Source organism: Homalodisca vitripennis, chromosome X (assembly GCF_021130785.1).
Source record: "Homalodisca vitripennis isolate AUS2020 chromosome X, UT_GWSS_2.1, whole genome shotgun sequence".
Taxonomy (NCBI): domain Eukaryota; kingdom Metazoa; phylum Arthropoda; class Insecta; order Hemiptera; family Cicadellidae; genus Homalodisca; species Homalodisca vitripennis.
In genome coordinates, this window is record NC_060215.1 from 141,210,352 (window position 1) to 141,227,214 (window position 16,863).

General features: G+C 35.7%; 1 protein-coding gene across 2 annotated transcripts in view; it reads left to right on the forward strand.

Moving 5' to 3' along the window:
• LOC124369924 (xanthine dehydrogenase-like) overlaps window positions 1–16,863 on the forward strand; it is a 292,507-nt gene that overhangs the window by 164,344 nt on the left and 111,300 nt on the right. For both annotated transcript variants that reach the window (XM_046828119.1, XM_046828118.1), the window contains exon 13: window positions 7,396–7,511. In XM_046828119.1, the coding sequence (XP_046684075.1) occupies window positions 7,396–7,511 (116 nt within the window). The remainder of the gene's footprint in view (window positions 1–7,395; window positions 7,512–16,863) is intronic.

Sequence of the window (16,863 nt, forward strand, 5' to 3'; positions counted from 1 at the left end):
ATTGTAAATTTTTTGTTTTCCAAGTTTCACTCCATGTAACTTTCAAATGACTTGAGATAGTAAGATACTGTAGATGTGAAAAATATATACACAGTTTTGTAGTGAACAAAAATATTATAACATACATATACTTATTTACAACACAACAAAAGTGTTTTGATAAAAATGTAAAATATATATTATTTTTTTTGGCAGTACGCATCCATATTGGTGTTTGATGAGTTCTTTGGACAAGAGGAATATCAGATAATGCTGAATTGTTTTCACTGTCATTATCAATTTTAACAACCCAACTCATATTCCACCGGTTTATAATCCAGACTACCTGACAAACAAATCTGACGAAAGAAGCAATATCATATACTTTATTTGCCGATATTTTACTTTTATCATCAGAAGTAATATTTACAGTATCATCTACATCTGTAATAGTTCACGTATATAATTTGAATGAGGATCGCCGATTTCACAACATCACAATCATTTATAAACAACTAGTTTACATAATAACATAGCAACAGTAGCAACAAAGAACATCAAGGCCGTGCAGCGCGTCACCAGCTGCATAGTCCATCAGCTGTATGCTGTGTGACATTTGGATCAATATCAGCTGAGAACAAGTAATATTACGAATATAAACTATATAAAATGAATTGGTATTTATGAGTAGAGGATTAGACTGGTGCAAGTTATATCTTTATAACTTAAACGGTTTTCACGTAATAATAGCGAAAAGTTGCCACAGTATTGGCACTGCTTAAGTGAAACAATGTTGTAGAAGATTTGTTGTAGAAGAAGTGTTAGCTCCCATTTGGAATTTCTAGAATTGAATGAAGAGGCTGTTTGGTATTCAGAATCAATTCATTTATTCAGGAAGATTGAAACTCAATTATCAGATCAGATAATGGAATTGGTTCAGGTATCAAGGGACAGTTGGGATAGTAGTAAGAAGTCTGGTAAAGTATTTTTATGAATAAAAAAAAAACTCATAAAAGTATTGTAATAACATGTAAGTATTGTAAAAATTTTAGTATTGTAAATATTGTACTATTGTATTGTAATATTGTAAGTATTTTAAAATAGATGAGTTAACCCAATGCGGATCGTATTGTTTTGGTGCGCGGGGCACCAAATGAATTAATTTACGGTCAGCGGCCGCACGAACAGCCATGGTGTGCCACATCGTATCGCTCGCTATTGTATACTAGAAAATTCAGCTGTGAAGGTATTCGTTCAGATGGAATATGGGCCTGCTGTGGTATCCGTGATGTAGGAACGATAACACGCGAGCAAGGTTCCGGGGTGGCAGGGATGATGTCTGAATCATAGTCTAAATAAAGCGGCTCGGGCAAAGCGATTACAACATCCGGGCCATTGTCTAGACTAAACCCGCTAACATGTAAGTCTGTGTCGTTTAGTTCTGTGTCACTAACCTCAAAAGTATTATAATAACAACTGAGGAAAACACCCAATCAGAAGCGCTAAAAAGCAGAGAGTAAACTCATATGAATGATTTTTCAACTTCGACACTCAACTGCAATCTGTAGGATATTTATAAAACTTTTGAAAACTCTAAAAGTAGACCGTAGTTAACCCTTTCCCGCTCGCATTGTTTCCAGGCACTCATGGTGCTTCTAACCTCAATTAATTCGCTCTGCCGGTCGCGTTTTGGTCAAAATACGCGGCGCCTCAACTTACAGACGTTCTGTCATTGTAATTAACTATAATTATATATATTAATTATTTTACTATATATTGGTTCAATGTAGTTGATTGTACGAGACCAGAGAGGTGGCACACGGACAGCTGGGCGCCGGGTTGTTTGTTGCACAGTTACTTGGTGAAGGTCATTGTCTGGCTCGCCGTCACTGCCCCTGCCACTGTGATCACTCCGAACTACATCCTCAATACCTCCAACCACTTCAAAAAGCTCTGGTACATCACTACACTCACTTGAATCGTCGCAATCACTACTAATAACAAGATCGATTTCACTGTCACGAAGTGTACGACTACAACCCGCCATTGTTTCCACACAACTAATATAAATAGCAAAATTATGGAATAAATCTACTGTAAAAGTAAAGTAAATGGTCTCCTGATAGCAAATAACCTGTAGTAGTACAAACTATTGCTACTCGAGAGCACCACTTATTGGCTCTGTTGGGTAAAGCAGTGCGTGCCGATCTGTGCCGTTTAAGCTGCAGTGGTTATGTAGTGGCCGTGCCGTGCCGATTCATGCCTTGCGAGCGGGAGAGGGTTAAACACTCTAAGTTGGCAAGTGAAGACGATCGCCCGATCTATCAGACATTAATAGAACTATTTGGAGGGAAACATAAAAGCAGACCGCTTTTGCGACCTGAGCTCGTCATCATGTCGTCAACGTTAGGCCCGGCCGCTACGTGATGAGCCCATCTCGTCAGTGTTCCGCAATGGGTTAAGTAACTTGATAACCTTACCGGTTGATAAAAGAACCGGTAAGGTTACGGCAACAGTAACCTTACAGGTTCATGAGTCAATAGAATGATGTAAGATACCATCAATTTGTCTGAGTTCCAGAAGAGTTGAGATATTTTGGGAGAATTAGGGTGCCTGGGGTCAGTTTGCTTATCCAAGATCGATTTAAGTACCTCTTTTGTCTGGTACCATGTAGGAAACCAAGTTTTCATAACTTTAAAGCCTATTAATTAAGAAAATTAAAACAAAATCACTGGAAACACACATGCCAGTATAAAGATACCCAATCATGTCAAGTCAAGTCAAATCGAATCATCTTTATTTACATAAACTTTAAGGTTAATTACATCTACAAATAAAGGTTTAGGTCTAGTTGTCTTGTTGGTCTTAGGTCCTCCTTCCGTAGAATTCGTTTAGCGAGTAAAATGGTCGATCCAGTAGCCAGTTCTTGAAGGTTTGTCTGAAATGTTTCCGGTCTTTCATGTTCAAGTTCAAGTCTTCAGGAAGTGCGTTCCACATCTTGGTGCCAGAATAGCTTGGACTCTTTATAGTTGCTGTGAGCCTATGGCGAGGCAGGCAGTAATCAGATGCATGTCTTGTGTTATATTGATGTATTTATGCATAGGTTCTTGCTGCCCCTGGTGCTTTGATGTGAACATGCATCACAGCTTCTAGGATGTATAAATTTACAACAGTTAGTATTCTAAGTTGTTTGAAGGAATCCCTGCATGTTTCCCTGTATTGAAGACTTCCCAGAATTCTTATAGCTCGTTTTTGCAGCACCAGTAACCTTTGTATGTTTCCTGCTGTGGTGCCTCCCCATACGATGATTCCATATCGGAGGTGTGTCTCAAGCAGCGCATAGTAGGCAACTTTTGTTGTTACTAAGTCACCTATGCTTTTCACTCGCTGTATTGCATACAGTGCTGTGCTTAATTTTTTTGCACACAGAATCGAATGTATGGAGTCCATGAGAGGTCATCGTCTTTGGTTATACCTAAGTATTTAGTGGAAGTGACTTCTTCTAATTCAGTCAGCCTCCCTGTATCCTCTTTGTATTTTCCTAGTACAATAGACAATATGCTTTATTTATAATCTTTGAGATTAGAATGGTGTCATTGCATAGGTATACAAATAATATAAATTTGTATTAATTCAGGTTGGTTGAAGAGGTGTTGATTCATCATTTCTCCTCCAGTCCAGGAATTCCTCAATGGAGTAGTAAGGGCGGTGAAGAAGCCAGGTAGTCAGTTTTCTGCTGAGCTGCTGTTGTCTTGTGGTGTTTTTGACCTGTTGTGGTAGGATTTACTAACTGTTTTGTTTTTCTTTCATTGACATCCAATTCATTTATTTGGCATTATTGAATGGCCATGTTGAGTGCTATAAATGCGTTTAATTCGAGATCTTTTGGTAATTTTTCCCCTAGTAATGAAACTGTGTCATCAGCATACATAAGTCCTATACTGTAGTTTGTATATAGTTAGGAAAGTCATTTGTGAAGAGGATGAATAAAACTGGACCCAATACTGATCCAGGCCCGTTTTATACCCTGCCAGCGCCCTAGGCAGCTGACTACGCACCTCCCCCCCCCACCACCAACCCTACCATAACGTCTATACCCCATAAATTTAGATTTAGTCTGAAATATCAGTTTTGATTCGGGAGTGACTTTAGACTTAATGTCCCTTAACTCTCCTTTACAAATTATCCTGATTATTTTCGAGAGCCTTCCCATTATCCACCACCTACGGACTCGCTGTGTCTTGGACTGGCAACCGGTAGCCATGAGGTATCTACCGGCCTCTGGTGGGAATGCGTGTAACATACCTCACGGCATCACAGACCACCCACCCTCCCTTCTTTACATTTGAAGTATTTACATTATTTATAGTATTCGTTTAATCACATTTTCTTTGGATTATTTTTTGTTTGTTGGCTTACCACTAGACAGACTAGAGATTCATACAATAACTTTTTTCTGGTTTTCCGTGTTGGAAAGTAGTCAATAATGTTTTTGTAGTCTAATTTTAAAGTAATGTCGTTTTGGGTGCACACCAACAATAACCCATTAAGCTTTTCATCAACCATCGACAATCTAATTTCTGACTTCACTCTTTTCAAAGCTGAAAAGCTACGTTCACCTCTGCAGTTCGTCACAGGTAAGGTTAGAAATATCCTGAGAGCGACCTCCAAATTGGGGAGAGTGCTCTCTAATCTGTTTGGTTTTATGTAGGCGTACATTTCTCTGATCTTAAAAAGGTTCTCCAAAACCATGTATTGTTTGAAATGGTTACATTCCTGGGCAAAGTCTTGCCCATCAATAATCGTTCTTGTATACTTCTCCTAACAGTTTAGCTTCACAAGCCACCTCTTTGGAATTTTTCTCTTCTGAATTTTGTAAGATCTTTAATCTTGTGTCTAGATTTTTATAGACCTCTCTTCTTTTGTTGAGCTGTGAAGCTATGTTGTTCACAACGGCAATAAACACCCCAGTGCGAAATCTTTCTCGAGGAGATATTCCTTCCATGCTTCTGTCCTTCTTTTCATCAGGCAATAACTTTCTTTTTCTTACTTTGTTGTATACAGATTCTCCTTTTTCTGCAAGTTTCAATGCTTTGGACTTGAAATCATCAAATAAAACTCTCTTTTCACTAAAAACGAGGATAGTGTTTCAAGTTCCTTTGTAGCACCAAATAGGTCTAAATCTTGATTTTGAAGAGGCTTACTTGTTTTTTCAACTCTCTCAAGAATTTCGTCCCTGATCACAGTTAATAACGTGTTTGGAAATTTCCAAGTGTTTTTAGAAACCCAGAGGCTGCGCATTGTGTTTCTGGTGTCTGAGTATCGTCTTTATTTAGCTCTTTAAGAGCATCTTTAAATTAATGTCAACTTATTTTTAAAGCTCGAAGGGCGTCTGCCCTAGCAGACCATCTTGTGTCACTCAGGGGTTTTACCATTAGCTTTCTCTTTGATTTTCCTCGTCACTCTTTTCAATATGACTTTAGGATGTTCAACCTGTAAGTGGATGCCAAGAAAAAAGCATGCAGCCCTTGTATGAATGTAAAAAATATTGTGTGTTATCTGGACACGCCTTCTCTGCAGCAAAACACCCAGCAAGGTTTAGTGAGGAAGCTGCACATGGTATATAGTCAGCAAGACCATTTTTGCTGTTAATCCTTGCCTGAAGACCTGAGTATATGCCCGACATGTTTGATGCATTGTCATAACTTTGTCCACGACAGTTATCAACATCTAGCTCAAGTTTCTCAAGTAAACTGAGGGTTGCTTCTTCCAAACTTCCAGATTTGTGGCATACACTTGGTAAGAGTTGTATCAGGCGTTCGTTGGTGCAAGCATTGGGTAATGAAACATACCGAAGTACTACAGCCAATGGTCTGTGTGCGACACGTCAGGTGTGGAGTCTATGATTAAAGAGTTATAGCGAGCTTTCTTGATTTCATTTAAGAGTTGCTTCAGTACTTCTTTGCTCATAATCTTAATAAATTCACTGCAAATGTCAGATGAAAGGTATGATACACTACCTTTGTCTTTGTTTAATGTGTTGGGTGAGAAATGGATCAAATACACTTATCAGCTCAAGACAGCCTAGAAAAAGTCCGTTTGATGATGATGTATGCAGATACAACCACGGCAACTTGTTTTTCATTTTTTGTGCCCTCCTAAAAATGCCAATGGCCTAGCGTCCTAGGCACATGCCTATTCGGTTAAAACGGGCCTGTACTGATCCCTGTGGGACACCGCGTGAGACAAATTTAGGTACTGATTGATCTAATCTTTTTTTATACTCCCTCTACTTGTGTGATTTATTTCAACCACTTGGCTTTGTCCTGTCAGGTAGCTGGTGAACCATGTTTTTGAAGTACCTTGTATGCCAAGTGTTGACAGTTTCTCAAGGAATTGTTTATGAGAGAGGCAATCGAAAGTCTTACTGTAGTCTAGTAAAATAGCCGTACATGTATTGCCTTCTTCAAGTTGGTCTATTATGAACTCCATAAGACTAATCAAGGCTGTTGTTGTTGATTTTCCAGCTAAGAAGCCATGTTGGTCAGGTGTTATTAAAGAATAGGTCACCACATGTTCAATAAGTCTAGTTAACACTACTTTTTCGATCACTTTAGAAAAGGTTGAGATAAGAGAATTTCTCTGTAGTCTGTAGTTTAGTGCTTGTGTTGTGCAGCCTTGCTTAAATTTAGGGTAAACTTTAGCTAACTTTAATGCAGACGGGAAGATTCCAGATTGAAATGATTTATTAGTAATATTAACTAAGGGTTGTATTAGTTTGTCTTTACATAACTTAACTATCTTAGATGAGATTTCATCATACCCAGCTGACGTTTTTGTTTTTAATGACCTAATAATCTTGGACATTTTATAAACTGTTGGTTAGTGTGAGTAGTAATAGTGTTAAGTTTACATTTTCAGGTGGTGGAAGTGTGTGAGTTTTGTGTAGTCCATTCATGTCTATAATCTTTTTAGCCGCATCAATAAAGAAATTATTTAGGTAGTCCGCCATTATTACTGGGTTAGTTGGCAACTACCAAGAGCAGATTCAACTATTACAACACTCGCTATGAATAAGGAACAGATATAAAGACAAAACAGAGGAAAGACGGTTGAGGGGATTGACACATTAGTCTTATTAGTTCATCCTAATTGAATTGATCAAAACCATTCTATAACATAGGACCAATTTACTTAAACCTTTTCATTCTATTTAATTTTTTATGCCTTCTCATCTCTTGATTTCATTGGATGCTTGGTTAAAGAGTGAGACTACTGATTTGATGCCTTTTGTATTTAAATTAGAGTTTGACTTGCATTTGAATGTGAATTATAAGTGTCATAGTTATGCTTTTGTGAATCAATTCTGAAAATTTGCCTGGAGGAGAAATTGAAATTATGTGATAATCTGTACAGGAGAAGCAGAGTACGTGAATGATTTTGCCAACCAACCAAATGAGGTGTACGGAGCGTTCATCGTGGCGACAAAGGGCCCATGTGATTCGTTCACTCTAGACGCTTCGGAAGCATTGGTGAGATTTGGCATTCACTTAGGGAATAGTAGAAAATTTGCTGGCTGATTGATCAGTTGTAAATTATGAAAACATTCCACCACATTTGCTATCTGATGGTATAGAATAGAATAGAATATATTTTATTGCGTTGACAATATACATTACATTGTATTGCAATAGTCAATAATACCAATTTTTTACGGTATTTATCTTAAAAACTAAATCCATTCACTCGACTTTCCATACAGTTGCACGCAGGCACACATTCATACACATACAAAATTCATAATTCGTGGGATCAACCCCCAGGATTGCAACACTGCCGCGAATATCAATCCCAAGTGTGCTCCATAAACTCGCCAACTGAGTAAAAAGCACAAGACACCAGGTAGTGTTTTAATTGGGTTTTAAATTTTTTTGGATTTGTTTCTAAATTTAGTGTTTCAGGGAGATTGTTAATGAATTTGATCCCAGCTTGCGAAGGGAGGCGTTCAAATGCTGCTGTTCTATGCTGTCGGGCTCGAAAGCGCCCCGAGCTCTTGTCTCGTATTTGTGTATATCACTGCCCTGCGTCAATATACACTGAAATCGACAGTAAAATGAAGTCTCTAAAATATACAAGCTGGGTAGAGTTAGCAAGTTGAGCTCCCTGAAGGCACTTCGACATGACTCTCTGTTGTTCAATTTTGCGATGATTCGAACAGCTTTTTTCTGCAGTCTGAATACTCTTTCCAAGTTTGATATGGCACAACTGCCCCACAGAGAAATTCCGTACGACAGGTATGGAAATATTAATCCATAGTAAGCCATCATTAAGACATCAGACGTACAAAACTTTGATAAATTGCGAAGGACAAAAATTCCAGTTGCCAATTTAGCACATACACTTTCAATGTGAACTTTCCAGGTTAACCCTTTATCTAGGTGTATTCCTAGAAATTTAGCAGAATCAGTTTCTTCCAGAACAATGTTATCCATCATTACTGTTGGGGTTTCATAAGTATTCAACCCACGTAAACAGAAGTTGATGTAATTTGTCTTTTCATGATTAGTTTTGAGATTATTTACCAGAAAATTTTGAATGCAGGAGTTAAGATCAATGAAGGTTTGAATCTCCAATGTAGTTAGAGAATCAGCCCGGAAACAGAGAGTCGTGTCATCTGCGTATTGAATGATTTTCCCATATAAGGCTGACGCATGGATATTATTCACATAAATCAAGAAAAGGACAGGACCCAAGATTGATCCCTGTGGGACTCCTTGGTATATTCTAATAGTACTTGATACTGCATTCTGGACCTGAACACATTGACTTCTACTGCTCAAGTATGAGTGGAGCCACTGGTGTGCTGTCCCTCGTACACCACAGCCTTCCAGCTTGTGTAGCAATATACCATGATTAACAGTATCAAACGCTTTTGAGAGATCAAGAAAGACACTGAGCGTTCTTTGGTGTGTCTCAAAGCCTTCCACAATAAAGTCTACAAGTTGTGTGATTGCTCCAAAAGTTGATCTTCCTGGTCTGAAACCAAATTGTAGATCAGACAAAATTTTGTGTTTGTCAAGAAAATTAAGAAGTCGGTCCAGGAACAGTTTTTCAAAAATTTTGCTAAAAACAGGTAAAATTGAAATTGGTCGATAGTTATCCGCTAACTTTGGATCGCCTTTTTTGAAAACAGGTACGACTTTTGCCAATTGGAGTGCGGATGGGAATGTGCCAGTTTCGAAAGAAACATTTATGATTTTTGTCAATGGGCTTAATATGTGCTGATAACATTGTTTTATAAGCCACATTGATATGCCATTTATGTCATTGGAAGTTTTAGCTGAAAAACTTCTTACAATACGTCCCACTTCGTCCTCACACACAGGGGCCAGAACCATAGATGAAGCAGGGGTATGTGTGGTGACTGTATCCAGTTCCAATTCACGGTCAGCATCAAGAGAACCAGCCACTGAGGAGAAAAATTTATTAAATTCCAAAGCTATTGCATTTGGATCGGTTAATTTTATCCCATCAGCATCAAGCTGAATGGATTTTGAAGATGCTTTATTTGTTGAGTTTTTTATAATGTTCCAAGCTGTCTTAGAAAAGTTAGATGACTGTTTTAGTTTATTGTTTATTTCGTATGATTTTGCAGCAGTTATTACTTTTTTATAAATTCTTTTGTAATTTCTATAGAAGGATTTGAATCTATAATCATTATTGTTCCTGAATATTTCATTATAGAATTTTAATTTATTTCTAGAAATCAGAATTCCAGGTGTTATCCAAGAATTCTTCTGAACTTTACCTTTTGTTTTTATTTTCCTAAGGGGACAGCAAACATTTAAGTGGAACATGAAACAACTGTTGAAAGAGTCGAATATTGTGTCTGCAGAAGTAAAAGAATCTAAAAAAATCCAATTTTCATCTGCCAGACATTTATTTAAAAGATTTATATTATGTGGATGGAAATTTCTCCTTAAAATAATGTTGTGGGATTCTTGGCTCACTGAACATCCACGGATCACCACCTCCTGTGCGTAATGGTCGGATATAGCAGTGTTCAGCACTGACACAGAACTATTGAGTACGTTTGTTATGACATTATCAATGGCAGTGCTCGATGTCGCTGTCACACGAGTTGGCGAGTTCACAGACCAGCTAAGACTAAAAGATTTGAGCAAGTCTCTAAGCTGTTGAGTTTGCTTATCATTCATATTTAAAACATTAATATTGATATCCCCCATTATAACAAAATATTTAAAATTATTGAGGAGATAGTTTAGAAGCCGCTCAAGTCTCTCGAAAAAAACACCAAATTGGCCATTTGGTGATCTGTACAAACCAACTACAGCAATTCTCCCGAGAGAACTCAAGCAAACCTCAACTCCAGCCATCTCAAAATCTAATTCAATTCCTACATTAAACCTCAGTGGCTCAGACTTGATTCGATCTCGAACTAAAATTGCTACTCCACCTCCCTTATAAAATTGACGCTGAAAGGATTGGGCCAGATCAAAGTTAATAATTTTGAAAAAATTTATTGTTTCGTTTGTAAATCCGTGTTCCGAAACTATAAAGATGTCTTGTTTAAGTTCCTCACATAGAAGAGAAAGTTCATCTAACTTATTTGTTTGCAGTTTGAGCATTTTGGTGGACTATGCTGAATGTAGAATTTGTTAACAAAGTTTTATGTCTGTGTTTTACTTTTTGGAAGAGGTTTAAGTTCTGTGTTGCAACTCTGGGGGTGGAACCTGTGTCCCTAAAAAATCATCTGTACAAGTTTTGTTGTCAAGTTTTGTTATAGTTGTGGTAAACACTGGCACTGGACTGTCTCTTTCCTCATGTGACTGCAGCACTTCTGATGTAGTTGAGGTGGTGAACTCTGCTTCTCCTCCAGGTATATCAGTGATCCCTTTGACAGCATCCACGTATGTCTCATGGGGAAGTGTAATTAGTTCACTCTCAGTAGCTTGTGGAATGACGTAACCTCGTATATTTTTGGATATATGATTCTTAATTCCAAGACAAATTTGGTTTGAGAGTTTAATTTTACCGCTTGCATTAAAGTGCAGGCCATGTTTGGTATGATCATGCAAGGTATATTTAGTATTTGGAACAATGACAAAGTTGAGGTTATCAAGTTTTGAGACTCTTATGTATTCGATCAGTTTGATATTGGATCTTTTAATAGCATCATTGGTGTTGAACCCCAACTTATCAAATCTATGTGGAATTCCAGGTATAACTACATTGGTTTTTACGGGCTACTTGTTTTATTAAATCAAACCGAAAATCTAAATCTGGTGTTCTATTGTTGAAATTGTTTGTTCCTGCTAAGACAATAACATAATCCCCATTCTGGTAGGATTCTGTTAGTTCTTCAATATTTTCAATTACATCATTAAAATTTGCATTGGGTTTGATTATTGAAGTAACCACAAACATTCTACCAAGCCGGTCCCTGATGTGTTCACCACATCATTTACTTTTTTTTTCATATATGGTGGTGACATTTGACTATATGAAACATTGGCACATACACTACATTCTTATCTGACATTTTGAACCATGTATTTTGCTTTTTACACACTACCAGGAAGTTTCTGAAAGTCTAGGCTATGAGGTCGTTTGAGCCCTAATGCTTTTCAGTCAAATTTTTATACTGAATTAAAATAATTCTTTTTTTAAATAATTCTTATTCATACATAGTTTATTTTATTTTAAATCGTAAATGACATATATTAATCATTATAATATAATCAAATTTATTATAAACTTTTTAAAACATAGATTTTTAGACCAAAAACATTATTACTCATTCGTAGATAAAACTATTGTTTATTGAATTTGAACATCTTAAAATTACAAAATTTCTCTAAAAAGGTTTTGGGAGATATTTATAAATTAATCCTTACAGTAAAGTCTCGATTACCAGAAATAAAATGGGAGGAACATTTTTGTGATAATAAAAATTTCCGATAACACTAGGTTGTGTTAATACAAACTACTTCCGGGAAATATACTCGAATTATAACATTTATGTATTATTTTTTAATTTGTACAGAGCAAGAATAATATTTTACAAAACATTTGGAATCAACTGAATAAAAACTATTTGTTTTCAAAATAATCAGAGGCAAGAGTAAATGACAGAACTTGCAAGACAAGCACTGAGTGATAATGGGGAAACAGGTTTTGCTGCTGCCAGTAGGGTTGGCAAGTGCAAAAAACCAAAGTTGAGATGTGGAAGGGTGGTAGGGATGGAAGGATAATGACTCATCTACTGATGGTACAGTTATGACTGGATGTGCAGCTCGGATAGTATTAAGAAGGATAGTTTATATTGCTATTTTTTGCTAACATTAGCCTGATGACAAGGTAGTAGAAGTGTTGACAGCCTCCACAATATTATATATATTGAGTGCTCTCAATATAATATTAAGGGTGCCGCTTGCCCAAATTATTTGTTCTTTCTGTATCTTCTGAATTCTAGGCTACTAGAACTGTTTTCGTAATTTCTCAAAATGTTTCCGATAACATGTGTTTCCAATAATTGATAATCAGTGTTTTACTGTATTTGGTCATAATAATTCTTGTTTGCCGCCCTAACAAACTCATACCCAAACACATACACATGCACACATATGGATGGTCTCTTGTTTAAAAACCACTTTTTCACTCGGGTAGTCTCAAAATAGATGTTTACTTACTTTAAAAATTAAAATACATTTGTTTGGACTATCATAGTCCATCAACAATATTACATGTGGGGAGACATTTTGAAACATACTGTACTAGTAATTAAAATAGTGTTGCAGTTTGTATTTACCCTTCCCACATTCCTACCTGTCTGAATACTCTTGCATGTTGCTTATTTCCATTCAGTACAGCGGTAAAGCTAAAAAATCCTAATATTTAAAAGCTGTTGTTTTTTTAGAATGTGTTTCACATCTTATACAAGGCGTGTTCAGAAAGTAAGTACAGTTAAAAAAAGTAAAACAATTTTATTTCTACATGAAAGTCCAAACCTTAAACTATTTTTTGACATAGTTTCCACAGATGTTCAAACACTTGTCGTAGCAGGTGATCAGTTTGTCTATACCCTCTTCCTAGAAGGTTCTCGCCAACGAATGTAGGCACAACTCCACTGCAGTTTTCCCTTCATCGTCGGTTTCAAAGCCTTGGCCGCCTATCTTGCTCTTCATGTGCAGGAACAAGTTGGTAGTCAGATGGTGCCAAGTTTGGGCTGTAGGGTGGGTGATCAAACTGCTCTCAACAAAATTGGCGAACCAATGTTTGAGTGTCACCAGCGGTATGGAGCCGAGCATTGTCATGAAGCAACACAATTCCATTACTAAGCATTCCTCTCCGTTAGTTTTTAATTGTCTGCCTTAGTTTTCTTAAGGTTTCGCAATACCTTACCACATTAATGGTTTCACCACTTGGGAGAAAATCAATCAGCAAAACACCTTTCCAATCCCAAAAGACAGTGCACATGATTTTTTTGTGCAGACATTGTCGTCTTGAATTTTTGTTTCTTCGGGGATTGCATGTGTTGCCACTCCATTGACTGCTGTTTGGATTCCGGTGTGACATAACAGACCCAAGTTTCATCACCTGTCACAATTCTGTTTAAAAAAATCCTCACTATCATCACTGTACCGTGTAAGAAAAGTCAAAGCACTTCCGAGTATCTTGGTTTTGTGCACGTCAGTGAGCATTTTTTGAACCCATTCGGAACACAGCTTGCAATAACCTAAGTGCCCGTAACAATTTCGTACAAAAGAATGTGTGAAAATTTTTTGCAAATCATCAGATAGCGTTGTTATAGTCTGTTCTCTTGGATTTTTCCATCAACTGCCCTTACCAGTTTGTTGGTGACGAGAGTAGGCCGACTGCTCTGATTCTCACAATGCACATTTGTTTGACCACCACTGAATATTCTAACCCACTTTCTCACCATACCTTTACTCATCATGTCTTCCCCGTAAACATCTCGAAGTTGACGATAAATTTCAGCTGGTTTAACAGTCCTTGCATTCAAAAATCTGATTACAAAATTAATCTCACAATTGGCGGGATCACTAACTGTCTTGAACATTTTAAACATTCAGAGAAAACTGAAACCACAACGTAGAACAACTAAAATAGTGTGAGTCGATAGCCAGTGGATAAGGACGATTAGTGCACATGCGCGTAGCACTGATTGCAGCGCTACAGCGGCAGTAGAATGAAATTTAGTACTTACCTTCTAAACACGCCTCGTAAATAGCACTTGTATGGCCATAGTGTTGTTCAATTCAATTCAAAAAACTATATTCAACAAACATTTTTTTAACATTTTATCATTCCCCATGTGCACTCGCACGTGTGGGGTTATTATAATTTAATTGTTATACACTGTATTTTATATGGCTATATATGCAGTCTTTGTTGTGCCACCATCTCTCTGTATTTGATAAGCAATATAATTTGATAACAACAAAATATACATATATAATAACTTACAAGAAGGAATAACAATAAATTAACAATATAACTGACATAACAAAAACAATTTAATACATAACAAATAAACTTATATATAACTCAACTGTCATAGAACTGAATTTTATTCATTCTAATAAATATTTAACATTTTATTGCAACCTTTAAATAAATAAGCATTAATAAACAAACAAGCTATGGTCACATATATATATATATATATATATATATATATATATATATATATATAAAACTAACATAACAATAACAATTAATACATAACAAATAAACTTAAATATGTCAACAATCATAGAATTTAATTTAATAATGGTATAATGAATATTTTTACATTTCTCCTCAACTTTAAATAAATAAACATTAGTAACCAAACAAGCAATGGGCGTAGTTAAATAACAACAGAATAATCATTGTGCATTGCAAACCATGGCTTTGATTGTCCTCTTCAGAATTGGCAAGGTACTGCCCCGGACAACATTCAGAACATTTGCATATTTATTAAATATTTCTAACAATTTATAATCCAGTTGTTTTCTAGAAATTTCCCGTTTATAGAATGGCATAGCCAGAGTATTTGTAACGGATATTCGAGTATTTCTGAGAAAAACCTTACTTTCAAACATTTCTTTATTTTTCACTGTAAACATTAATACAGAAAAAACAGAGTTGCTGTAAATTTAAGATGCCTATTTTCCCATAAACATATGTGATACACTTTCATATCTAGTCATATTACATACATTCCTAACAGCAAATCTCTGCATTAATTGTAAGGGCATCAATATTGTGGGATAAGTTCCACCCCAGTGTACAATACCATACCTCAGAGATGACTCAAACCATATATGATTGGTTGTCTCATATGATTCTCTTATCTGTCAATAAATTTCAACCGCTTTCACATCTTTAAATTTAGGAAAAGAATAACAGCCTGTATTTCACATTTAGCAGAATATTAAGTTGTATGAAACACTTTAAATATCTCCAAACAGACGTAAAAATAGACCAATACTTTTGTAATTATATCTGTTAGTTGTGAGTACTTGGTGTAAGATGCAAGATTAAATGTCTATGAAACAATAATATTTTAGTAAACAGAAATCAAATATACTAGGCTATACTGTTGTTTATCAAAATTTATTGTACCATTAATAACTCACTTTAACCCTGGATCTGTGAAACGACTAGTGACTAGTTTCTTAAAATGTTTAATGTTCTCCAAAGTTATATGACTAGTCACAAGTCATTTTTGCATCTTTTTAATATAACTTTTGCTATCATAAATCAGATTTAAGTAGGACAAATTAATTGATGTTTTGCAGTATAATTTGATGTATTGTTTATTAAATAATAATGCGTAATAAGTGCACACCGATATTATAAAGTTGCAAATATAAAAAAGTTGGTTTGATGTTCTGCTCACCCACTTTGACAGAGTGCAAAATAACTGAATTTTGTCTTCTACTTTTGACATGAAAAATATTGTGTCCGGAAAAACCCTATTTCCTTCACAATCCTTCCATCGTCAACAATAACCTTCAAACAAAGAATGAAAAATATTGTTGGGGAAAAAGGTTAGCTACATTAATGTGTTCAGAATATATTCCTCAACAAGAGCATCTGCTTCAAACATCTGTTTATTACTCTCTGATGCAAAGAAAGATGTCCATTGCGAACATGGTTAGCGGTATTTGTGTAATGTCAAATGACCAGTTTTGACTAGTCACTATTATTTTGTTATATTTTATTTTATTATAAAGTTGTGATTGTATTAAGTGACATCAAACTTTTTGTAACATTGTGAAAATTGTCATCAAGTGGTATATTAATAGCGAAAAATTTATAATAACGATATTGAAAATGTCTAAACGTATTTGAATGTGAATTTGTGGGTTTTTATACAAGCCTAAAAGTATACTAATTTAATTAAAGAAAAACCAAATAGTTTGGAGGATAGTGGAATGTCTTTTATGCTTTGCATTCAAAACCTATTAGAGGACATTTTGTTTATTTTGGAAAAATAAACAAAAAAATCATATAATTATGTAATTTTTATAAGGCTGTACTTTGAAATCCGTTTTGTTTACTTTTCTTTGTTTTCACTTGTAACACTAAACAAATCCTAAATTGAAACACAAACATAAACCCTACTGCATATGAATGTTCCTTGCAATGTACTGAAAAAGAAAATGTATATACTTTAGTTCAAAAATTAACATTATACGTAGGTTTGAATGATGATGTGCACAACTAGCAAAATAGTGCTTGACTTTACAGGAATTTCAACTGCCAGATCCAGGGTTAAAGTTAATTTTTGAAACATTATAGCAATATAACAAATTTCTTAGAATCGATTTTTCAAAAAGAATATTATTG